The 26314-nt window shown below is 37.0% G+C and overlaps 1 protein-coding gene across 4 annotated transcripts in view; it reads right to left on the bottom strand.

Annotated features, from left to right (window-relative positions):
* LOC149927309 (uncharacterized) overlaps nt 1–26314 on the bottom strand; it is a 211836-nt gene that overhangs the window by 120288 nt on the left and 65234 nt on the right. For 3 of the 4 annotated variants that reach the window (XM_090159308.1, XM_090159306.1, XM_090159307.1), the window contains 2 exons: nt 15598–16722; nt 2607–2864 (listed from right to left, as the gene is read on the bottom strand). In XM_090159308.1, coding sequence (XP_090015434.1) covers nt 2607–2864; nt 15598–16722 — 1383 coding nt within the window. Of the gene's footprint in view, nt 1–2606; nt 2865–15597; nt 16723–16808; nt 16854–26314 lie in introns of those variants that run through there. The other variant, XM_090159309.1, reaches the window with a different exon arrangement.

The raw sequence follows: 26314 nt of genomic DNA on the forward strand, positions 1-26314 counted from the left end.
AAATTTCTTCATCCATTTAATTTTTCCGCCTAATTTCTCAGTTGTCTTAATTAATCATAACAAGCATAGGCTTACGGGCCTTCCGGCCCACAAATAACACGGGCTTAACGAAGAAATTTCCAAAATAGAAAAATAATAATAATAACCTATTACAGGTATTATACCAAGTATATACCCAGATTAACAGAGAATATGTTACCCTAACTATTGTATTTGCGATAGATCGATATCAGATTATCCACATTTACGTTCAGATATTACCAGATCAGTTAAAACGGGGGGGGGGGGGAATGAAAATCCCGATAGGTTAAATTCGAAACTAATCTGAATCCATTGTAAAACGAACGACAGTTATCGATTTTAACTACCTCCCGATTACTATCCTTTAAAATTTTAATTAGTTTATTTTAATTTGCTTTCCATATATATATATCACCAAACTGAATCTGATTAGATGAAGTATAGCAGATCAGTTCAGATCGGTTCCTTGGGATAACGAATTGGACACAATCTGAAATTAGATCGCTGGTTGAGAATACAAGATTAACCTGATCTGACCAACTGCTTTTCTTCAGATCTAAGAATAACGACCAGAATAACCTGATCTGACCAACTGCTTTACATCAGATATCTGAGAATGACGACCGGAATAACGCGCTCTGACCAACTGATTTTCTTTAGATGTCAGAGAATAGCAACCTGAATAACCTAATCTGGCCACTGATTTTCTTCAGATGTCTGAGAATAACGACCGAAATAATCCGATCTGACCAACTGATTTTCTTTACATGTCTGAAAATATCGACCTTCGTAATCCGATCTGAATGAAAGATTTCTTTCAGATGTCTGAGAATAACGACCGAAATAGCCCGATCTGACCAAATGATTTACTTTAGATGTCTGAGAATAACGACCTGCGTAATCCGACGAATGACTGATTTTCTTCAGATGTCTGATAATAGCGACTGGAATAACCCGATCTGAATGACTGATTTCCTTCAGATGTCTGAGAATAACGACCGAAATAGCCCGATCTAACCAAATTATTTACTTTAGATGTCTGAGAAAAACGACCTGCGTAATCCGACGAATGACTGATTTTCTTCAGATGTCTGAGAATAACGACTGGAATAACCCGATCTGAATAACTGATTTTTTCAGATGTCTGAGAATAACGACTGGAATAACCCGATCTGAATGACTGATTTTCTTCAGATGTCTGAGAATAACGACCGAAATAGCCCGATCTGACCAACTTATTTTCTTCAAATGTCTGAGAATAACGACCTGCGTAATCCGATTAGTTAAACGGTGGAAGCACTACTTCAAAGAAAAGGGAAAGATTACAGGAGGAAAGACGGAGGGGCGTGGTTTTCCTTCCGGGGATCACGAGGCGAACGATCCCACACTCTCTCGTTAACCTGAATACCTTCTTGACCAAGATAATTCCAAAATAGACAAACAATAATATCCCATTAACGAGCTTGCTATTTCCATACAAGTCAGAAGAATCAATTTCAAAAAGGAAATTGATCGTTAGATAGATTAACAAATACATTTTACTTGACGGATTAATTATTTCATTTTTAAAGTTAACTTTATCGTAGTGTACTTCCGTCAAAATAGGAGATAAGAATAATATAGTCATGACATTCGAGTAAACAATGATACCGCAGTTTCCGTGAAAAATAAATTTACATCAATATAACTTTCTATTTATGTTGACATTTAATTAAGATTGAGATACGAGCTACGGGCCCCCCAAAATATCAAATCAACAAAAAACAGGTTATAATATTAAGCGTGCCAATTAAAATTCAATTTGCGTATAATATAGAGGTTAATTCCGTACAATGAAACGTGTACGGAAAACGGGTAGAAGATGTACACAAATATTGAGTAGGGATTTTGAATCGCAAGACGATTTCGATAATCCGGCAAGGATTTTAAGATTTTGAACTGTGATTTCGTACTGATTTCTTGTATCGAAAGGATTTTGGGATTGTATGTAGTCCAGATTTTACAATTTTCAACATGATTTCGTGATTTACGTTTTTTAGGGGTTTTCAAGATTTATTAAATTGTTTTTAAATAAGACTTAATTTACTTCATGGCCAGTGTTAAACCAAGAAATAATTAAATCAAATGCCGGTGATAGTAAATTTTGTTAAGGTAGGTCAAGTATAAGTGGGAAGCTATTTCTATTTTGGAACCTTTGAAGGGTTTGGAGCTCATTTTTATTTACTATCGCTATTAAAATTTTAATTTCTATACTTTATTTCATATCCCCCCCCCCCTCGGTTTTCGCCACTTTTAAATTATTTTGCGTTCCCTCTGGTAGAACTTGGGGTACTTACCTGGCCTAGCCCTGGCTCCAACACTGATAAATTGGATTTTAATCCTTTAAAGGAGTGACTAACCCTATCCGATACATAAATGCATCGTGACTTCAATCTTAGGATTCCGATATCTACCAAAGGCTGATCAACAAAGGTAAACCGACCAACAACAAAAAATAAATCTAAACCAACGCGCAAAATCCCGACAGGATTATCAATACGACGAACACGCAATTTGTAAAAAAATATAAAAAGTCGTCTACTCACCCTGGGTAGTTCGTCGGCGTTAACCCGATGGTGGAGGTCGTGTTGATGCGCCAATCGTCTTAAGAGTTGAGCGGCGGGTTGCAGGAACTGGTCCCGGAACGCCAGATAGTCTCCACAGAAACGACACAGCAGAATGTCGCGGGCTTGTTTGATCAGAATGCCGCGGACGGCTTCGAAAGGCACGTACAGGTCACTCAGGGCCCGCTCCGCCAAGGTGGCAACGTCATTCACCCAAATCTCCCTACCAGGGGCTACCACCTATAAGCCGCCAACAACAACAAGAAGAGGAGAACAAAATAGGAAGATTTATTATCAAAGGTCATTAAATATTCCCCGATAGAAATCGTAAATAACGCAATTCCGGACTCGAAATACAGTCAGTCTACTTAACTGGAATTTTACACCGTCAAGGGAAGGACTGAGGGTAAAGTCTTTATTTGAAAAGTAAACCGCGCAGATTCACCTTGAAAACGGAACCGCGCAATTCACGCGGTAACACGTGGGTCAGCCGACGAATTACCGCACTGTCTGGATGTCTAAGAAAACGTCTATATTTCAGACGGACTAAATTGATATATCATCCCCAATTTCGCTGGTGTGGCACTAGCGGCTTTGAAGAATTTACAATTTTAGCCTACATTTTCAACTTTAGACCGAGATCGAAGATAACAAAAAATACTGCACTATGGATTTAAAATGAGTGGGAAATTTACGACAGAAGGTTTTCTAGGTATTTCATTTAAACGCCTATTTCAGTAACACCACTGAAATCGGGAAAATGGATTTTGTAGGATAAAAATAGGTCAAAATATGTAGTAAATGTTTGAAAATAGGAAACAACGTGACAATATAATGAAAATTTAATTTTAACTCTATTATCCCAAAGGCATACCCACAATTTTATTTAGTTTTTAACTATTATCTCAGAAATATTTAATTTAAATACTAATTCGTAACTATTTTGTCTCGATATAATTTAGATTTTAGCATATTGTAAACTACCGTCAAACAAACAAAGCTTTTCCCGGATTTATGGAATTTGAGGTACATTAGGCACGAAATCTCAATTTTATGGGTGATTTAGGGTAAAGAGCTCAAATTATAGCACAACCGTTACCATTACCGCTCATTCCCGTGGAAATCGTATCCTTTGCCATCCCATTTCCGCTTAAATACGTTTCCTAAAACCATTCCCATCCCGTTTCCGTTCAAATATTTTTCTTCCAACCATTCCCATCCCGTTTCCGTTCAAATATTTTTCTTCCAACCATTCCCATCCCAGTTTAAATATTTTTCTTCCAACCATTCCCATCCCGTTTCCGTTCAAATATTTTTCTTCCAACCATTCCCATCCCAGTTTAAATATTTTTCTTCCAACCATTCCCATCCCATTTCCGTTTATATATGTTTGTCATCCAACCATTCCCATCCCATTTCCGCTTAAATATGTTTCTTCCAACCATCCCCATCCCATCCCATCCCATTTAAGTATAAATATTTGTCTTCCAACCATTCCCATGCCTTTGCACAAACATTTTATCATTCCCGTCCATTCCCGATTCCCAGTAGAAAATTCAATTCCCAACCATTCCCTTCCCATTTCCGCTTAAATATTTGTCTTCTAACCATTCCCTTCCCATTTCCGCTTAAATATTTGTCTTCTAACCATTCCCTTCCCATTTCCGCTTAAATATTTGTCTTCCAACCATTCCCTTCCCATTTCCGCTTAAATATTTGTCTTCCAACCATTCCCTTCCCATTTCCGCTTAAATATTTGTCTTCCAACCATTCCCTTCCCATTTCCGCTTAAATATTTGTCTTCCAACCATTCCCTTCCCATTTCCGCTTAAATATTTGTCTTCCAACCATTCCCTTCCCATTTTCGCTTAAATATTTGTCTTCCAACCATTCCCATGCCTTTGCACAAACATTTTATCATTCCCGTCCATTTTCGATTCCCAGAAGAAAATTCAATTCCCAACCTCAATATTAACTTTCTCTAACAGAAAAATATTATGTAATCCTTAGCCCATTTCCGCAGTAAATGGTAATCAAAATGGTTTCAAGCAACTCTAGTTTAGCTACATCGGAGGAAACTATGAACTTTAAGATATTCTTGGGAAGATTAAAATCGTAGATGGCATTTCCTAGTCTGTGAACGGATTTCAAATTATTTTTTAAGCTTTTAAAAGCATTTTCCTATTTGGGCAATTATTTGAAAGGGAAAACTTCCCGTAAATTATAAAACGATCTATTTTTATCCATCGATTTATATCGAAATGTCAAATCGATCTGTCAGTTGGGAATTAGTGATACAAAAATGAGAGGGGTCGCGGCGCTGACAAGCGGAGGAGATAATATTAAGAAAATCGATTCAATCATAATCTGAGAGATCACGCGCCAAGTTGCGTCAACGGGACCACCAAGCCGCGAAAAAAAAATAAAAATATTTGAAAAATGCGACTTATTTTTGCTCCCGATAAGGAAATAAATAAATAAATAAATATAATAACCATAATAATTATCACCTTAGGCCTAAGTCATCGAGCGACTTTTAAGAGAGTGGTGGCAAGCCCTTCGTGAAACGCGAGCCAACAGCTCCCTACACTCACTATTACCGTTAACCTCAACACGTATTTATGGAAAGGAGAAATCGAATAAGCCTTTGGGAGAGAACTTGCAAACTGAACGCGGAAGGAGTTTCCACCAAGAGCCACCTAGGAGCAAAAAACACAGCACCCCACACCAGGAGAACGCAACATTTTCTTATGTACATTTTTCATTGGTTAGACGCTTTAGCGCCTACTGTGGTCGGCAGGGGAAAATTCGGAAATTGTCTTCCCCCTTTCCATAAAACGTTCAGCGTGTTTTAAGGCTAGCCGCGTTCTCCTTGCGTTTGTTGCTACTAGCTCTGCTTCTCTTGCTGCAAGGCGAAAGTAGTAACCACTCCGCCACCTATCCCCAAGTATAAATACATTCTTGATTTTAAAATTTTTAATAGGCACATATTAAAAAATGTGACTCCCGCTGTAGGAAATCTGAATAGTTTTTGCTTTGTAAAATATCTTAAAAGAGCAGACGACAATTTTTAAACATTTTGAATTATTCTTTTATAGGTACATATTTAAAGTCACAGTTGTTTATACTGCAAATATAAATACAGCATTATAAATCAAAATATCAGGTCAAAAGCACCGTAAAAGTTCAAAAGAGCGAGTTGCGGAGTAAAGTAATACGACATGATAAATGGAACCATTGGGTTTCAGAGTTGTTTACGACAAACTAACGTTTCACGAGACGTTCCCTACAGATGCCGGCCACGGTTCAACGGCAGGGATTGATAAGCGAAAGGGGGGAGGACACTCGCCTTCTACTATGTAGATACTGACGTCCATCAATTCAAGCAAATCGAATTCGGAAAAATAAAATTGACGATAGAGAGCGAGATAACGAAAAGTCGGTTCTCTTTCAAGAACACAACGGAGAGAGAGAAGTCATTTAACTCGGACCGAGTCAATACGTCAAGATGCCAATTAAAGGCAAACGGATGAATCCATCCATCTCTCTCCGCGCGCCTTCTTAATAGCCACTGACCCGAGGAGCCCATGGCGCTGCGAGATAGAATCCTCCTATATGATAATTGGATTGATAACCGGGATAGAAAAAAATTATCTCCCAAGTCTGCAACTTTTCCGGAATGGTCCGAGGATCATTCAAATATAACCGGGACCAATTTACGCCACTTTGGCACTTTCCAACAATCTGGAGAGTCTAGTGTTCTTCCGACAGATCTATAAACGAGCGTTATTTCATCAACGATGGGCACTTTTTGGAAATCCAAACTCAACTCGCGAGCCGCTCGAATTAACTTTTTGTATTCATATATTCATATTTTTGTATCTCGCGCTTTTCTCAAGAACGGTTCAGATAATTATAATATATTTCGCGGTCAAAGAGCTTACCGAACATAGAAAACTGAATCAGTATTTTAAAAAAGTATTTGAATTAATTCTAGCAATATTACATATTTAATCAAGAAAATTTCTAGAACTTTAAAAAAAATATTAAATTTTGAAAAATCAAGATCATTTAAATCAGGGCCCCCACTCAAACCTTCAATTTTTTATAGGAAAAATAGGATTATTATTCTAAAAATATAGGACTTTATCGGACAATTCTTTTTTAAATATAGAATTTTATAGGACTATATATGCTATTTAATTTTAAGTTAGAAATAACTACAAAACCAAGATTATTTTGTGCACTATAGAGGTTTAATAAAAATTAAAAATTAAATATTAAAAGCCCGCGATAATATTTAATTTTTCATTTTTATTTAACCTCTATAATGCACAAATTAATCTTGGTTTTGTAGTTATTTTCTAACTTAAAATTAAATAGCATATATAGTCCTATAAAATTCTACATTTAAAAAAAATTGTCATATAAAGTCCTATATTTTTAGAATAATAATCCTATTTTCCTATAGCTAAATCTAGCAATTTAACTGAGTGGCTGGATTTGAAATGAGCAAAATATCAAAATTATAGGATTTTATAGGACTTTTGGTGGATTTTGCTAAAAATGTAGGATGTTATAGGAGATTTTTGAAAATATAGGATTTGATAGAAATTATAGGATCTCTGGGGGCCCTGCTAAGTATACAGGCAGCTCCACTCTTCTATCAATTATTTGAAAGTGACCGCTCACTCCGACTCCAAGCGCTCCGACCGGCTCCAAAATGAACGGATCGCGCCCATCACCGTATTCCGTTGGGTAATAAATGTGGGTATGTTTTAAGATCGCATTCGGTTCGCTGCCGAATCACGGGTCTGATTCACGAGGCGGATAACACTTGTACTTGGTCAGGAATTGGGCACCTATAATTGGAAAGGCAGACGATATTTCATTCTCTCGAGAGGGACCAAAATAACATTTTCGATATATTTTTAGAATAACAGCCGCCCTTTGGGCTTCCATCCACGTTGCAGATAAGATAACGCGTCCACCACCACATTTTGAAGTAAATACATTAATTTCTGTAATACATTAACTACCCAATTTCCTAAATTTATTTTTAAAATTCTCCGGGTGAAACTAGAAATACTTTAATAATTTCAGGAAGCCCTGATTTAGATTGAATCAGAATGTTGAATGTTTTGTTAAAATTCGCTAGTGAAGCTTACAAAAATAGCGTGTTTTAAATAAAAAGCTTACAAACAGTATAAATATACTATTTTTAGGATGGCAAGTTAAATAATCATCGTTCGAAAATGCACGAAACAAAAAAGATCATGGCAAAAGGTGGAAAATTAGACAAGAGACAAACTGCCCGAAATAAGCCAAAGGCAATCATTGGCAAACTGCCCGAAATAAGCCAAAGGCAATCATTGGCAAACTGCCCGAAATAAGCCAAAGGCAATCATTGGCAAACTGCCCGAAATAAGCCAAAGGCAATCATTGGCAAACTGCCCGAAATAAGCCAAAGACAATCATTGGCAAACTGCCCGAAATAAGCCAAAGACAATCATTGGCAAACTGCCCGAAATAAGCCAAAGACAATCATTGGCAAACTGCCCGAAATAAGCCAAAGACAATCATTGGCAAACTGCCCGAAATAAGCCAAAGACAATCATTGGCAAACTGCCCGAAATAAGCCAAAGACAATCATTGGCAAACTGCCCGAAATAAGCCAAAGGCAATCATTGGCAAATTGCCCGAAATAAGCCAAAGACAATCATTGGCAAACTGCCCGAAATAAGCCAAAGACAATCATTGGCAAACTGCCCGAAATAAGCCAAAGGCAATCATTGGCAAACTGCCCGAAATAAGCCAAAGACAATCATTGGCAAATTGCCCGAAATAAGCCAAAGACAATCATTGGCAAATTGCCCGAAATAAGCCAAAGACAATCATTGGCAAATTGCCCGAAATAAGCCAAAGACAATCATTGGCAAATTGCCCGAAATAAGCCAAAGACAATCGTTGGCAAATTGCCCGAAATAAGCCAAAGACCATCGTTGGCAAATTGCCCGAAATAAGCCAAAGACCATCGTTGGCAAACTGCCCGAAATAAGCCAAAGGCAATCGTTGGCAAACTGCCCGAAATAAGCCAAAGGCAATCATTGGCAAACTGCCCGAAATAAGCCAAAGGCAATCATTGGCAAACTGCCCGAAATAAGCCAAAGGCAATCATTGGCAAACTGCCCGAAATAAGCCAAAGGCAATCATTGGCAAACTGCCCGAAATAAGCCAAAGGCAATCATTGGCAAACTGCCCGAAATAAGCCAAAGGCAATCATTGGCAAACTGCCCGAAATAAGCCAAAGGCAATCATTGGCAAACTGCCCGAAATAAGCCAAAGGCAATCATTGGCAAACTGCCCGAAATAAGCCAAAGGCAATCGTTGGCAAACTGCCCGAAATAAGCCAAAGACCATCGTTGGCATACTGCCCGAAATAAGCCAAAGACCATCGTTGGCATACTGCCCGAAATAAGCCAAAGACCATCGTTGGCATACTGCCCGAAATAAGCCAAAGGCAATCATTGGCAAACTGCCCGAAATAAGCCAAAGGCAATCATTGGCAAACTGCCCGAAATAAGCCAAAGGCAATCATTGGCAAACTGCCCGAAATAAGCCAAAGGCAATCATTGGCATACTGCCCGAAATAAGCCGAAGACCATTATTGACAAATTGCCCGAAATAAGCCGAAGACCATTATTGACAAATTGCCCGAAATAAGCTAACGACAAGATTGGATTAATAATAATTGACAGATAACGTCATGTCAAAATTAACTATATTAATTGAATTGATCCGCGAAACAGGGAGAAGCCGGCGTTGTGGGTGTGCGTCGGAGGGAAACCAAAATTTTGGTCCTTCGAATCTAGGTTTCGATTTCCATAATCTATTAGCCTACAAAAGACGTCAAATTGTTTTCTATTTGCTAGTAATAAGCGCCGCCAGAAACGTTTTGTAGTCCTTAGATGACCTTCGTCTTTATTCGCCCATCATATAAACACACCCAAAAATTGCTAGCCCAATTTCGTTCGTTTTTTTCATATTAAAACGCGGGTTTTTTCTAGCTGCAGTCTATGGCCTACTTTTCGGCCTCAGAAAAAGGAGAGAAGAGGAAAAGAAAGCTTTGATATAAAACGGCCGATTGCTCGGAAAGAAAAAAATAATAAAATGCGTGAGAAAATCCGGAGAACGTGTCGGCGCATTGAGATGATGAACGATAGATGGCGTTCTAATAAATCGCGTGGGAGTTTGCAGCGCAGTTCGAAGCCGCGCTACGGCTATTGTCAATCAGATACGTTCAATATCCCGGCTATCGTACGTAACGGTGTCGAATTAGGCTGACTCGAAACCCCGTGAAACGCTCCTAAAAAACCGCAGACGCATCGCATCGCGTCTTTAACAGATATCACCATCCGTAGAAAAAAAATGACAAGTGATTGTTTCCAGATAAATTTACCTAGACCAACGGCTTATGGGTGGCATCGAGGCTTTCTATGTCTGTCAGTATTAAAATTTGATCTGAATAAATTTTCACTGTAGCTGAATAAAATTTAACTGTAGCTCATGTTTTAATACCAAAATTAGTCTCGTTTTACGAATTTAACAAAGATTTACAAAACAAAAAACGAAGTGACAAAGTTGGTCACAATTCTTTACCACTCTTAAAGTAAGTGGTCCAGCGTTATTTCAAAAACCAAATATACGTGGTCACCAGAAATAGGTTCATGTGTTTCTATTGATCACCGTTAATTCAAAAATCGAAAATAAGTGGCCACCTGAAATAGGTTAATGTATTTCTGGTGGTCACCGTCATTTCAAAAATGGAAAATAAGTGGTCGCCAGAAATAGGTTAATGTATTTCTAGTGGTCACCGTCATTTCAAAAATGGAAAATAAGTGGTCACCAGAAATAGGTTAATGTATTTCTAGTGGTCACCGTCATTTCAAAAATGGAAAATAAGTGGTCACCAGAAATAGGTTAATGTATTTCTAGTGGTCACCGTCATTTCAAAAATGGAAAATAAGTGGTCACCAGAAATAGGTTCACGTGTTTCTATTGGTCACCGTTAATTCAAAAATCGAAAATAAGTGGCCACCTGAAATAGGTTAATGTATTTCTGGTGGTCACCGTCATTTCAAAAATGGAAAATAAGTGGTCACCATTTGTTTAAAATTTCAAAACTATTTAAAAGAATAATAATTATAAAAGGGGCAATGTGAAATGATTAAAATAGGTTTGACCACAAGAAAAGTCATTTGTTTCCAATTGGTTTGACCATAAGAAAAGTCAACTGTTTCAAATTGGTCACCATTTTAAATTTTGAAAAACGTTTAATTTGAAAGCGTGATAACCGTACATTTAAAATTTGAAATAAGGTGTCAGTGAAAATAGTCAGTGACCACTTGTGTTCAACCAAGTTTCAAAATGCTGATCCGATATTTGAAATTACCAAAACCCACCGTTCAAAAGTGGTCACCGTTCGTTTTATATGTGAAAATGGATGAATAGTCATACTTTACTAACGGTATATTTCGAGAAAAGAAATTAGAAAGACGATACGCGACGACTCGTTCGCAAAATGGCCCATTTCTGTCAGAACGGAATCTGCTCAAAAATTTGAAACGTTTCTTCTCCGTCTCGCGCAAAAAGGGACTTAACGCCTGTTTTACGCGATTCCCGAAAGTAACTGAAAACCTCCACTTCGGACAAAGAAAAAAAAATCACGCGCATTTAACAATAAAATGAAAAATTAAATACGGGGAATTCGCCTGTCAATTTGCTTTTAAAATAACCGAAAGTTCACGTTACGAAATTTTCTCTTCTAAAACGTGAACCGAATCAAATCGAGAAACGAGAATTAGTCAGGGTTTTTTAAGGGCGAATTTCGAACCCTACGTGACAGCTTTCAACCCGTCAAAGATACGAAATTAAATAGAACAATAACTATTTATACTTTCACTTCCCTAATGTTTAAATACCTTTACAAGACAATAAAAGTTAAGTTACGTGAAAGCCGGTTATTCGTGTATTTTTCGTATGATATTGTTTAGCCCTCAATAGTTACTTTTTGGGGAAAATGGAGCTTCAAGGTTTCTCGATCGTTTTAGGAAATTGTCTGACAAAATCGGGGACCATTTGGTGGTTAGCTACTCAACGTTTCATGCAAAAATTTACTATAATCGAATTGCAGTGTTATAATGATTTAAGCTGTATAATACCTTAAAGTTTAATTTTTCTATATACTAAAAATAAAACATTTTTAGATAATTTGTACGTAAAAATATGTTACGTTGTGGGCTCAATACTTTCGCACAAATAATTTTTAATTTTAAATGTACACTATTTCATTACCTAAAATAAGATCATTTTATTATCGAGTTACTATACAGGGTGTTTTTTTTGCTCGAAAAAGTGATTGGTTTTTAAAACTATGTTTTCTAGAAAGTTGAAATTTGTACGTGCCGGGGGACACTTTCTTCCAAAATTGCATCTAAACCGAAAAATATATTCACGTTTTTTTGAAAATTTAAATTTTAACGGCTAGGTGCTATAAGAAAATTGTCAATGAGAAAATTGTAGAGCGTCACCGAAAACGTACAAATAGCGTTGGCGCGAAAAAATAGACGTCTTTATCACTGACAAAATACGACTTGAAGTGACAAGTTGGGCTAGCTAAAATAATTTTTTTTTGAATTTCATTAGGAGAGTAGTGTAAACGTCACAAGTCTTCCCGTAGCTGAATCTCTTACAACCGGATCAAAATTATTATATTTATCTTCCTAAAATAAATGCACGTGAATATCACCATTAACAAATAAATACGGAAACTAAAAAAGGCATGACAGATACGGGTGAAACGGTAGCGGAAGATAAAAGCCCAAAATAAATAAATATAGACTAAATAAAACAATACCAACGTTGCCAATTCCCAGTAAAATGATCGGAAATGAAAGTAACCCGACTGACATTGAAATGGCCATAAAAATAACAATAAAAGTTTGTTTCGAGGAGTCAACGGATACACGGCAAATATCAATCGCAAATCAACCAATTCAGGAAAGAGAAAAAAGCCATCGACCTCCGTTTTTAACCTACCACCCACCAAAACGTCAACTAAAACGAAACTTATACAATAACGCGATACCGTTGTAGTAGTCGTATCCCAATAACGTAGAATTTATCCGAAACAAAAATTTTATAATATTAAGGAAACGACCTTCTTGTTCGTTATAATACGTCAGCGAAAACGGATAGCGCGTAGAAGCTAGGACAAAGGGAGGTACGACAAACAGGATAGGGTCTTTTTCCTGTCAGTGGCCCATTTGGCGCGATAAGGGAGACATTGGAATATTTCTTTTTACGACTTCGCTCTCTATTCGGAGGAACGAGGGCTTTATGGTACCAGGACCTCTTTGTCCGAGGGACCGAGAAAAATAAATCTACAGTTGAGGGCGCGGAAACAGAGCCGAGTCGAGATAAAAGGTTTTTATCAGCCGGTCCATGTTGGTGTTCTAAGAACGCGCCAGAATAAAAAGGCGCGGAAAAATAATAAACTTTTGTTGACGATGTCTAGCCTTTCACCGAAGAATTTATCGTCTCTGTCCGTTTGAAGAAAGCCGCTCTAGTTCTTGGAATCGAAAGAAAAAGGTCCCGAATAGAGACGTCGGTAACCCTCCACCAGCGCCCTCAGGTGGAAGTCGTAAAAATGCCCTCCCCCGTATCTTTAAAAGGAGACTTAAAAGTATCCGTAGTGAATTTAGTACTTATTGTTTCCACTCTATCCACAAAGTTGATTTTAAGTGTCTGCCTATCTTCTTAAGTGCCATATACGCCTGTGTCTAAGACCTTTAGAAATGTACAACTGACGGAAAATTTCGAGGTTAGCGCACGTACTAATTTCTCGTTGATTATCTCTACATTTTGAAACGATAAGGTATTTAAAAAGACTATATTGAGATGGTCCTCCCCGGCCAGAGAGAGGGGGGAGGAAAAACGTCACCGATGTGCGCTTCAGTTACGTCATAAGACGTCAGTCTTAAAGGATTTCATTTAGTTTAGGGGGAAGGAGCTAACTGCTAGAGCATGAATAGGATTCGGAGCAACGCTAAAATCGTCTCAATTTCTAAAGCTACGTTCACACGTAAGCGGTAGAAAACGGTTTGAATCGGTTTAAAACGATTTAGCCTGGTGCCAGGGTTGGCAAAAAACCGCCTTTTTTAAATTTAAAAATCCAGTATGGTTAAATCCAGATGTAACCGGTGGTTTAAGCCGGTTAATACAATTGATAAAAAAATGTTCAAATTGCTTATATCTAGCCCTCATTACTTCGAAAATGCTCAAATTGTCCGATTTCAAAATGACGTTTTTCCGCGTGACAGTATATACCTTTACATTGTGAGGTATAGCAGACTTATTTAAATGCTTTTATACCCTAACATGGCGGCGTATTTTCACGTGCAAAATGAATTTTAAGATCCCCTCATTACTTGCGACAAAAAGTTAAGATTAAAGTTTTAGTTTTTTCAATATTTTTAATTAATTTCTCAATAATTTTTTTAAACCAGTCTGGCTGGTTCTTGCCAACCCTGCCCTGTGCACACAACTCCTTCGAAAAGTTTTAAATCGATTTGATTCGATTTCAAGGCATAGTGTTTTCCTGTTGGTATTCATTTGCCAAATGGGAAACTACAGACTATAAGTAACTGTGTACACAGTGACCATGTTTCGACCTTACAGAAAGATGCACCAAATGCCTCCTACTTTTCGGATCCACTAAACCAACTTTACTTCATTTACTTCTGTACATCACCAACTTACAAGGAGACGACCCGAGGTGTAACACAACGATTTTGTTCAAACTCGGATGTTTGGTAGACTTTCATGTAACTTGAAAATCCTAAAGGGAAATGTCTCCATAGGAAACCGTTTGGCCGTGGCAACCAAAAAATGTTTTTCACAACACAAAAGGGAAATTTACCATTGAAAATAACATGGGAATCTGACCAATTTTAAAAAACTTTAATTTTTGAAAATGCTAAAAATCGAAAACCGAAATAATGAAAAAGCTCAAAATTGATTAAAATTTTTTATAGGGGGGTACCCTTAAAATTGGTCAGATTCCCATGTTATAATCAATCATACAATATCCATTGTGTGTAGTCAAAAACATTTTTGGTTGCCATGGCAAAACGGTTGCTTATGTAGACATTTCCCTTTAGGATTTTCAAGTTACATGAAAGTCTACCAAACATCCGAGTTTGAACCAAATCGGTGCGTTACACCTCGGGTCGTCTCCTTGTTAGTTCCACGTGACCAAGCTAGTTCTTAAGGGGACTATGGACTTCCACACTGACGATGGATTCAGAAATTTGACATTTCTTCCACCTCTAACAGAGGCTAGAGACGATTGGCGCTAGTTGCCTTAAAAAAGTAAAAATTTTTGACTTTCCGATTTAGTTCATAGTCCCTCTAACCAAAGACTGTGACACCTAGGAGCAACAAACACAGCACCCCACACAAGGAGAACGCAACCCGTCAAAAGTCGTGCATTTTCTTGTGTACATTTTTCATTAGCGCCTGCTGCCGTCGGAAGGGGGAAATATGGAAATTGTCTCCCCCCCGCCCCCGCCCGTAAAACGATCAGCGTAAAGGCTCGTCCAATGAAATTTGTACACAACACTGCGTTAGCGTGTTTAAAGGCTAGCTGCGTTCTCCTTGTGTTTGTTGCTCCTAGGTGACACAAAACCGAGATAATTAAAACACAATTGGGGATATATCTTTAGAACGACAAATGCGCCATCTAGGTAGCGAATTGTACGAAATCCCCAAGTTTTAAAATTCCTTTCGAGGTGGATTCGCGCAATTTTACTTCACAAAGGGTCATTAACCCCTGACTCGTAAAAATAATTCAAACTATTTAACACAATCATCGAAAAAAGTACTCTGAAAAATGAAAGCAACTTGTACTCACGGAAGAGCCATCGTCGGCATCCGGGGCTTGTTTCCAAGAATCCGTGTTGGTGGCGACAGTTCTCTGAAAGGCAGGAACGGAATAACTTTGATAACGCGAAACCCGACATCGGTGTTCGTTACAGCATATTAGCGCGCGTTTCACGTTGGAGGGTCGCGGTGGCTCCGTAGAAGTGGAATTCGAATCATTCTCTTCGGAATTTATCTCGGGAATGGTCCCGAAAAACTGTTGTCGACCTTTGCTCCGTTGGAAGACCGAGAGGCCCGCGCGCGACGGCTTACTACATTTGCTCTTATTCTTGGCGTATTTCGATTCTAGCGAGCTGCCAAACATTTTCAGACTAGACGAAGGCCAACCGTCTTTACTTTCATCTCGAGGTCTGACAAAGTTCACGGTAGCGAAAACGTTCTTCACCTTGACGTTCGACGTCACCGTTTCGATCGATTTCGAAAGTAAAGCGTTAGCGTTCTCGATTTTGTCGTTAACAGTCGATGTAGTCGTTTCCACCGGTTTTGGAAATGAACCATTAGCGTTATCGATTTCGTCGTTAATTATCGTGGTAAGCGTTTCAAGCGGCTTTGGAAATAAATCGTTAGAGTTATCGATTTTGTGGTTAACGTTACGATTCGACGTACGTAGTCGATTAGCGTCTTTCCTCCGCGTAATTATATCATCGCCATCAATAGGGTTCGGTCGACTATCGTTATCGTTTCGACTATCACCGTCACTAACGTTATTGTTAATTTTATTTAACTCTTCGCCGCTTAGTCGACTCTTCGCAATTTCGAGTCGATCGTTATCCAAGTCCTTCAATTTGCAAACGACGGAAACCACCTTCGGTTTGCATTTCCCGGTTTTCCGTTTCGCGCAAGAGATGGCGTCGAAATCGCTCTCCAACCGCGCCAGTGGCGCCATCCCCGGGGATTTCTGGTCAGTCATGAGGACGTTCTTGTTCCCGATCCGACAGACATCCTCGTCTTCGTCTTCGGTCTCTTCTGGAATGTCGCAGACGCGGACAGGGTATCGGATGACGTCTTCCGCTTCATCGGGTACGGCACTTCGACGAAGAGGGCGTAACTTCCTCTTCAACTCCGGAAATGGATTGTCATCCAACGACAAGGTCAACTGCGGGGAGAAAAATCATCGAAAAGGGTCAAACCGTGTACAAACACGACACAGACCTACATAGCCTACAAAATAAATATTAAAACCTTTTTGAAACTACCCGCGATATATTTTCCGAAATACAAACGCTAGTTAAGACGTCATTTATAGAAATTGAAAAAAATGAAAAATCTTGAACGTTAAATGAAATGTTGGAAGCGACGTACACACAATCAAAGGCGTAGTCGCTTTAACCTGTTAAGTTCCTTTATACTCCCGCCAATTGATAAAAGGGTATAACTAAGGTTACCTCGCGGCGAAATTAACCCTGGTAATACGGTACAGACTACGTTAATTTTCGAGCCATTTCTCTAAAACGTTGTAATCGTAATCAAACAAAGTTTTTTAAGCATTCTAGAAGGGGAAAAAAATGGTTAGAAAAGGCTAAGAAGCAGATGTCGAAATGAATTACTTTTACAGGGCCTCTTTAAAAAGTAAAGAAAAGTCTTAGTTTGCTTTTTTTAGGAATTCGCCGGAGTTTGTAGAAAAGTGATGACGAAATTATGTTAATATTATTGTTCCCTTTCGTCTTGAAGGGGAAGGGAGCTTTGGTTTACCCTAAAAATAAAAAATAAACCCAACTGAATAGAGGAAACCAAGAATTCCTTCCGATTCGTGATCGGAATATTTATGAATATATTTAAAATAAATTAAAAGTTTATATCCAAAGGGGAAAAAAACTAGTATAAATATTCGCGTTTATTTTTCTTTCTGCGTACGGATTGTTAATTTCAAGTAGGTGGTAGTTTTACGGTGGCATTTCCGCTTAGCTAACCGAATTAAGTTCAATTAATTATTATAATTAGGGGTTACGTCAAACCCGCCCTTGATAAACGTTGATTTTAAGCAAATTACGCAATAATTACATTTTAATATTTCAACTTATAATTCCTTCTTAATTTTAAGTATACGAGTCATTACAAATATGGCAATAAGTTGAATAAATTAGGACGAAACTGGTTTAATATCGTTAAAATCTTGGACAAATAAAACTACAAATAAAGAAGTAGTTTTGTCTAAGTTATTATTAAGCAATTTCTAAGGGATTTGTATACCAATACTAAACGGTTAATTCGTTACCCGTACCCAATAACCTAACCTATCATTTCGCATTTAAAAAAACAACGCGAAAGCATTCAAAAAAATAAACTTCGTGTCCCAATTTAAGGCGAAATAAACGGGAAAAAATAGAAGAACAAAAAGAGTGATAAAATCGTTATTCTTTTCCGAGTTATAGTTTACAACCAGTCTCTTTTTTCCATTTACAAAAATGAGAAACAAAGGGTGCTCCTACGATATCTACACGGGTGAATTATTGTTCTCCCTCTTTCAATAGATATTGTCCGAAAAAATCGTCAATCATAAAGAAAGCTGTTGTTGAGCTTCTCGCTTTATAAATCGAAATTAAGATTTCTAAGGAGACACTAAAAGCGCCGCCACACGTCCCAGCCATAAGTTAAAGACCCCGAAATTGGTATGATTTAATGGCGCGAAGAATATTTAAGTCGCACTTTCGTTTCAGTGGGCCAGACCAGACACCCCAGCCTGCTGTCGACCAGGTGCGGGATTGGCGTCGTAAATAGCCATTGCAACGTTCTCTTACTATGACAGAAATTACGTGGATGATCCATTAAAACGCGCACCTTCCTATTAACCCTATTTCTGTAATATAATTATTAACACGAGTTATTGTTCTCGTTAACCCTATTCCTGTAACAGCGTTACCAGGTTCTGAAAATCAAATTATCGTACCAAAGCCCAAAAAATTAATGATTTCAGAAAAATAATTATCGTATGCCTGAAAATTGGCGTTAAATTTTAATCTTGAGAGATTATTGACGTTAAACTTAAGAAAGCAAATTTTTTAATAACGCCTTAATTAAGTTCGACCAATCAAAAACAAACTAAAGTTCAAAGGTTTGCAATTTTTACCGGTTTTCAACCAAATTAACATTATTGTACGAGCAAGCTAAATTATCGAAAAATGCGTACTATATAGACTGAAACTAAACTTATCACAGTTCCCAAAAATTAGTTCCAAATTATCGCAATTCCCAAAAATTTGTTCCAAATTATCGCAGTTCCCAAAAAATAAGTTCTAAATTATCGACGCGCACGATAATTATCGTACGTTTGGCAACGCTGGACCACAATTCGAGAATACTCCTAGGGCCAAACCGGGTAAGAATTCTTATTGCATAAGATGGGTAGGACTGCCTTGTATAAATAAACATGTTAAGCCCGTGATAAAAACGTGTAGAAATAGCTGTATTGTGTTTACAACAGGCGTTCCCCCTGCGGGTCGTTCTAAGACAGATTTACCCAGGTGTACAAAATACCCCCGTGGATTTCGTGCTATTTTGGTTTCTAGTGTTATTTGGACCATAGAAAACTCAATTTCGGATTTACAAAAAGATACGTCCAGTCATTTTCGATTTATAGTTTAGGCGATTTTACGAATTTTGACCTTGACCCCTCTGTCTTGAACCATTTGACGTAAAGACCCGAGAAATTCAATAAATATTTTTACTGTTTTGCCATCTCATCAAGTGTTTACCATGTTTGACATTTGACCCCATATTAAATGAATTTTTAATACATTTTTATTTAGCAAAATCAAAGGTATTATTTTTAGTGACGAATAATGTTTTGGTGAATCCCCAATCACAAAAGGCTCGAAAAATTTAAATAACATTTACACATTTTTTAGACAAAATAACTGGGAAAATACGTTATGCAGGGCTGCCGCAAAATGTTGAGATTAAAATTCCCTGACTATCCCTTAACAATTATAAGAGATTTTCCCAGACTTTATAAAAACCAAAATTTTTATTTTATATTTTACTTTCATCAGAAGTTAATAAATCTAAATGTAAAAAGGTTATTGCAAGGTTGAAAAAATTAGCCAAATTTTCAAGGAAATAATTGATAATCATAGAATTTGTCATAGATCTAGTGTAAAATTACCTTCAAAAAGTGTTAAGAGAAAATCGAATTCCCTGACCTTTCCCTGATTTTTAGGCCCATTTTTAAAATACCTGACTTTTCCCTGACATGTGGCAGCCCTGTTATGAGAAGAGTAAAAATTTACGTACCTTAACAATTCATCTAAATATAAAATTTGCTAAGTATGAAAACGAAACCATTTTTTTCAGCGAAACTTTAACACAATCGTTATGAATTATCTTTAAACTACGTTATAAAACTTAAAAGGAGAAAAGAATAGACTTGATTTTTGGTCTATGGTTGGGGTCGTGGCTTCCGGTTTGTATAAAAACCATAAAAGAGATACGTTGCAATAATCGCTCCGTTGAACTTCTGAAGACGAAAGAGAAAGTAAGATTCACATCTGCGCGTGTTAATTAAAACACAAGATCCCCATTCATTCTTTAATGAATGAAGTGGAGAAATTTAAATAAAAATACCCTACATGAAAAACTAAAGATTCCAAAGTTTTCTTTTAAAAAGTTAAGAGTCGGGTTAAACGAGGTTATTCGTTCAGCCGTGAACGGATTTTTCCACGATCATCCACCTCCTGGTTTGGAAATATATATTGATGAGACGCTCGGGAAATTAAATTGAAAAAACTCTATTGTATTTCATTAAAGAATAATTATAATTAATGGAAAACCTTTCAGCGCTTTCACTGGATGGAGACGTGGGTTCTTCACTTTCGTTTTACTATCAAGTTGATTAAATTTGAAAAAAATCTTCGTTAATATAAAAGGAATAATGATAATAAAGATATAAACGTACTTCACACGCCTAATCGAGTAGTGGGATATTAACAAATTTAGTAGTATAGACTCACAGAAAAAAACTAGTGGTGTGCGAGTACTCGAAAATTGCGAGTACTCGTTATCGAGTCCGAGTCCGAGTACTCGGACTCGGACTCGGAATACGTAATTTTATTACTCGCACGGGTACCCGATTCCCACGAAAAGGGTACTTAATTACTCGAAGCGGACTCGAGTAAATAGATAATTTGAAAATTACCCGGCGAGTCTAATATTACTCGGCGAGTCCATTATTATTGGGCAAGATTATTTAAACAGCGGCAAATAAATTTAAGACGAATTGGCCACGATCACTTAGGACTCGAATTGAACTCGATAAAAATTAGGACTCGAATTGGACTCGTTAAAAACATTCCGGACTCGTATTGGACTCGAAAGCTTTAAACCTAATTCTTTAGGACTCGAGGACTCGATCAAGTCCTTAATATTTGGACTCGAGGACTCGCGAGTCCAAGTTTCTAAGACTCGAGACTCGACTCGAATTTCAAAAAACAGGACTCGCACACCCTTAAAAAAAACCACAGCCCACGAAAAATTACTACAGTGATTTATATTCTGAAAAGTAATTCACGATTGAAAAATTTCACAAAAAATAGAAAATTAACCAGCGGGAAAACTACAAATCTTCGAAAGAAATCGAGCACAGATGTGGTTTTACTAAATTTTAGATTTAAAAAAACCAGCGGAAATTAGAAAATACAGGGAAATAATTGACATATAATAAATAAATGATAAACCTCAAATTTCTTGAAAGAAAGACAAATCCATTAAAATTAAATCCAAAGTTTAAGTCGCGTTTTCTGTAGCTCATTTAAAAACATATTAACCACAATGAACGCTAGAATATGCGCTCGCTCAGTCAAGGACTTTCTATTCACTTTTGGTAAAAGTACTTACTGCAACCAAATAATATTTTCAAATTTAATCATCATTTTGTGAGAGTCCATATCCGCATGGAGCATATTAGGATATTTCGAGTCAATAGTGACCTCCAAAAGGTACGTTAATGAAATAACGTTTTGCATAAGAAAACGAATGACTTCCCGATTTCACAAATGCACTGTATATACTTTAATACCTCCATCAGTAGTAAATATTTGTTCAAACTTAATAAAATTGGTTTTAAACACACATTCTCCATTGATACCAAAGTCACTTTTTTCGTAAAGGTTCATGACAGGGGTAAAAAGTGGTCGCGAGAAAAATATGGCTGTAAGTGACACTTAAAAAGTTAAAATCAACTAGTTTTATTGAAATTTTAAAACTATTTATTTTGGTATAGTAACATAACTACAAATTTCCGGTAAGTCGGCAGCGGGAATTTAAAATTTCGCCTATTTTCTGTTTAATTCCTAAAGGTTCCGACGCGTGTTATATTAATCGATTTTAGAAATGTTAATTGCGTAAATTTTCAAAGTGATGAATAATTATTAAAGTGTATTATTATTTTTAAGCTTAGTGTATTTTTAGTATTAAGCTCCTAAACAATTATCAAATAGGGCAAAATCGCACGTTTATGTACGTCAAAGTTAATCTCGGCATTACTCGTTCTATGCTTACTCTGGACTCGCAAATGAATTTTATTTAGGTATGCCTCACTTGCAGTACTAAAAATAAATTATTGCAACTGTTTTTAAATCTTATCTATGTTAATTAATTGATTCACTTTGATATATAACGCAAATTTCAAAATTACATAATGCGCATAGGTATACTTAGAAATTTTACCTTAAACAAGCCAAATTCGATATTCCCGCGGCCGACTTATCGGATATTCGAGTTAATATCGTTTAGTTAAATGTACTAGATATTTTACCATTCTTAACCTGCAACTGATTATAGCCATAATACAACAAAAATGATCAAGTTGGAATGCAAATGTCATTGAATTGGGAATAATACTGCTAGAATTACAATTGCGATTTCGGTTTCCATGGTTACGCGGGACCTGTTCTGATAAGACTGTACGAAATTCATCTTTATAATTAGGCGGTAGCGCCATCTATACTTTGTAAAGTTATATGTCTAAAAATAAATAATTATTAGCTAACTCACCGTAACTCGAGTTAAAAAGGATCGTGTTGACAGAATAAGATTATTTTTAAACAACTTCAAAGGTTTGTTTGTTACGAGTAATCAATTTCGTGAAAAAATTCAATCGCAATATAGTTTCCACCACTAGAGACAGATGCCACCACGGTAGTACGATAAAGTTGATAAAGTCTCATTATTGAACGAAATTGGTCCCGCGCCAGCCAGATTTAGTTGTACCAAGAATCCATTTAGGTACCATAAGAATATGGGAGGACCGCGATTCAATACCCGTCCTCGCAAACTTTGTAGCGAAAGTTCGTCTGCTACTACACGACCTTGACATATTATTGTTTGAGTAATTGAAAATGGAGCTGACCAAAAAAAGAACTACGCGTAGAAATGTTAAAAAGAAAACGAAATCAAAAGCCATTATTGAAGCAAATACTATTAATAAGAGAAAAACTACCTTCGGAATTATTATTTAATAACAAACTAGTATTAAGATCGTTCAACCCATTGTCGTTAATAAAATTATTTACACTAATTTCCGTCAAGGAAGAGAATAAATCGGATTTCAACCCATTTGGGCAGATATTTGCTTTTTCCGCTATTTTAACGAAATGAAAAAAAAAATTAAAACGCCAGATTCTAACGCCTGAGTGCGTTGTGTACGTGGTGTGAAAATTGCAGACGAACTTTCGTTACAAAGTTTGCGAGGACGATAGCAGAGGCTAAAGCTATGCTCCCATATTCTTATGGTACCTAAATGTATTCTTGGTTGTACCTCTATTTATTCCCAACTCAATGGCAAATGTCTTCAATTTGAATCAGTCTCTCTGATATATAATTTTTCCGATTTTTTTCAATAAAAATATATTGTCCAATATTGGCCACAGTGACCAGCAAGCTCTACTATTTTCCACCAGGATTTTTCCTCCGAACACTGGCATTCCCGGGACTCCAAACTCGGTAGCAAAAACAATTTGTTGAAGATTAATAGGGTCTTATAATGGTAGGCTCTGTATAATGAAGATTTTGGCCCTAAGCGCTAATTCCTTTTCCCACACTGTTGCATAAACCAGAGAAAAGCGAAAACAAAAGGCTGGAATGAGAAGTCGGGGAAGTAACAATATCCCATTAGAAAAAGCCGGGTTCGAGGACCCTCCGACTACCACCCAGGGCCATTCCTTCGCGGTCAGAGGTTATGGTTTTGAAAAATAGCCTTCCCCATATATATAAAGGTAATGAATGCTTCAGTTTCGAATAACTGATTTTTAAGTTAGCGTGACGTCATCTACTAAGAGGGGCTGTTAATTGGCCAGCTGCGACGTCACGGGCCAATGGGAAAATCAAGCTACTCTTCTTACCCCATCTATCACACCATTTCAGAATGGCGCTATTGGATATGCCTTGCTACGAAAACCGAACATCTACAGAATTTAACAAGATGATTAAGATTAACGATCCAGTGTTCACACTATTATCACCATTCGCACTAAATCATTCAAATTGATACACTATTCAGAAATCCTACTAAATCTACCATTACAACTCAATTCGACGAAATCCTACTAAATCTGCCAATACTACTCAATTTGACGAAATCCTTCTAAATGTTCCATTACTACTCAATTCGACGAAATCCTACTAAATCTACCATTACTACTCAATTCGACGAAATCCTACTAAATCTACCATTACTACTCAATTCGACGAAATCCTACTAAATCTACCATTACTACTCAATTCGATGAAATCCTTCTAAATGTTCCATTACTACTCAATACGACGAAATCCTACTAAATCTTCCATTAATACACGATTCATAGAAATCCTACTAAATCTACCATTACTACTCAATTCGACGAAATCCTTTAAATGTTCCATTACTACTCAATTCGACGAAATCCTACTAAATCTACCATTACTACTAAATACGACGAAATCCTACTAAATCTACCATTATTACTCAATCCGACGAAATCCTACTAAATCTACCATTATTACTCAATCCGGAGCAATCCTACTAAATCTACCATTATTACTCAAATCCTACTACATCTACCATTAATACAAGATTCATAGAAATCCTACTACATCTACCATTAATACACGATTCATAGAAATCCTACTAAATCTACCATTAATACACGATTCATAGAAATCCTACTACATCTACTATTAGTACAAGATTCATAAAAATCAAACTAAATTTCGTAGATTCACGTCTAAGTTTAGAAGAAAATTCAATAAAAAAGTGGGATGATATCCAACTATGAGTAGCAAACACAGGATACGAAATACGACGGCACAAACACGATCAGCTACAACTAACTTATTTCATACGTTACATCATTCCAAAGAAAGGGTGCAACCTCGAAAACACTTAAAACCCGAAAAAGAGCCTCAGCACAAGGTTAAAGGGTGGGGAGGGGGGGGACTTTTCAAGAAGGTGTAATTGATGAATGGAAAAAAGGGGGGCCATTCTAAGGAGTTAATATCAGGGGCCAAAAGGGGCGCAACGGAGAAAAATTGGGGTTTAAACTTTTAACTTCTCTAATGTATAAAAAAATGTGGTAAATTCGAATATACAGAATAGAACGTCAGATTTCACACGTGACCAAATATAAGGGTCGCATTGTGTCGATCAAGAAAGGGCAGCGAGTCGCCGCTTTCAAAGGGAAGACACCTGCGTCAACTCGAAGATACACGAAAGAATTGGACGTGGTAACAAGGAGATGTTTGAGGTTGCTTCTGCGGAACAACAATAGAGATTCTCCTTATTATAAAACTGCCGGTAGGGTGAGAGAGGTATATGTGGTTCAAGGATTCCCTTGTTAGTTTCTTACAAAAGGGCAAAGAATACAATGTCCGCGATGCTGTTTGGTAACAAAATCAGACGGAAAACGTGGCCTAACACCGAAAGGAAGCTGACTGAAAAAAATTCAACCAATAAAAAAGAAAGGTTATAAATTTTGACACTTGACAATTTTGGTCCATCGAATCCTGGATGGAAAAATGGTACAAATACTATTGGGTTTTGTCTTCCTAGTGCCATGGATTTCACAAAGGAAAAACGATATTTATTAATACAGCTTAAACATTTTATTATTTTAAGGGCAATTTCGTGTTTCCGCAATTCTAATTTTAACAGGGTGGCCACAATATTTTCTGATAAATTACCCTTGACTTTAGATCATTTCCGTGACCTTTTTCAGGAAAGAATTGGACCACTTTAACATTTATATTTTAGTTTTATCGGAAGCTAAATCATTTACCCGAAATGCTAAAAATTTTCACCAAATCTTAAAATTCCCTGACTTTTTTCTGATTTCACTGACCTGTGGCAAACCCTGCTTTAACAAAGTAATTTATTGAAATAATTATTCATCGCAAATCCATAATTAGTTTTAAAATCACTATTAATTTAAAATCTTTAGTGCATCCCGATTTTGGTTTTTAAGGGGGCGGGGGCAAGGCATTAAGGCATGCGCCATGGCACAGGGGACCATCTTCGAAATAATTTATTTCTTATTTATTTTTATGTTATTTAAGTCAAAAAGTAAGGTCTAAATTTTTTTAAGAGTCCCAAATTCTACTTAGTACAGGAGTCCAGGACCCCCCAATAGTGTTAATTCGGCCCTGGGGGCAAGGGACTGTTGCAAGGCTGGGATAACAAAATAAAATATTCAATATAATTCCTTACGTCATCTCCACTCTTT

The sequence above is a fragment of the Leiobunum rupestre genome, chromosome 9 (genome assembly GCF_980474605.1).
Source record: "Leiobunum rupestre chromosome 9, qqLeiRupe1.1.hap1, whole genome shotgun sequence".
NCBI lineage: Eukaryota > Metazoa > Arthropoda > Arachnida > Opiliones > Sclerosomatidae > Leiobunum > Leiobunum rupestre.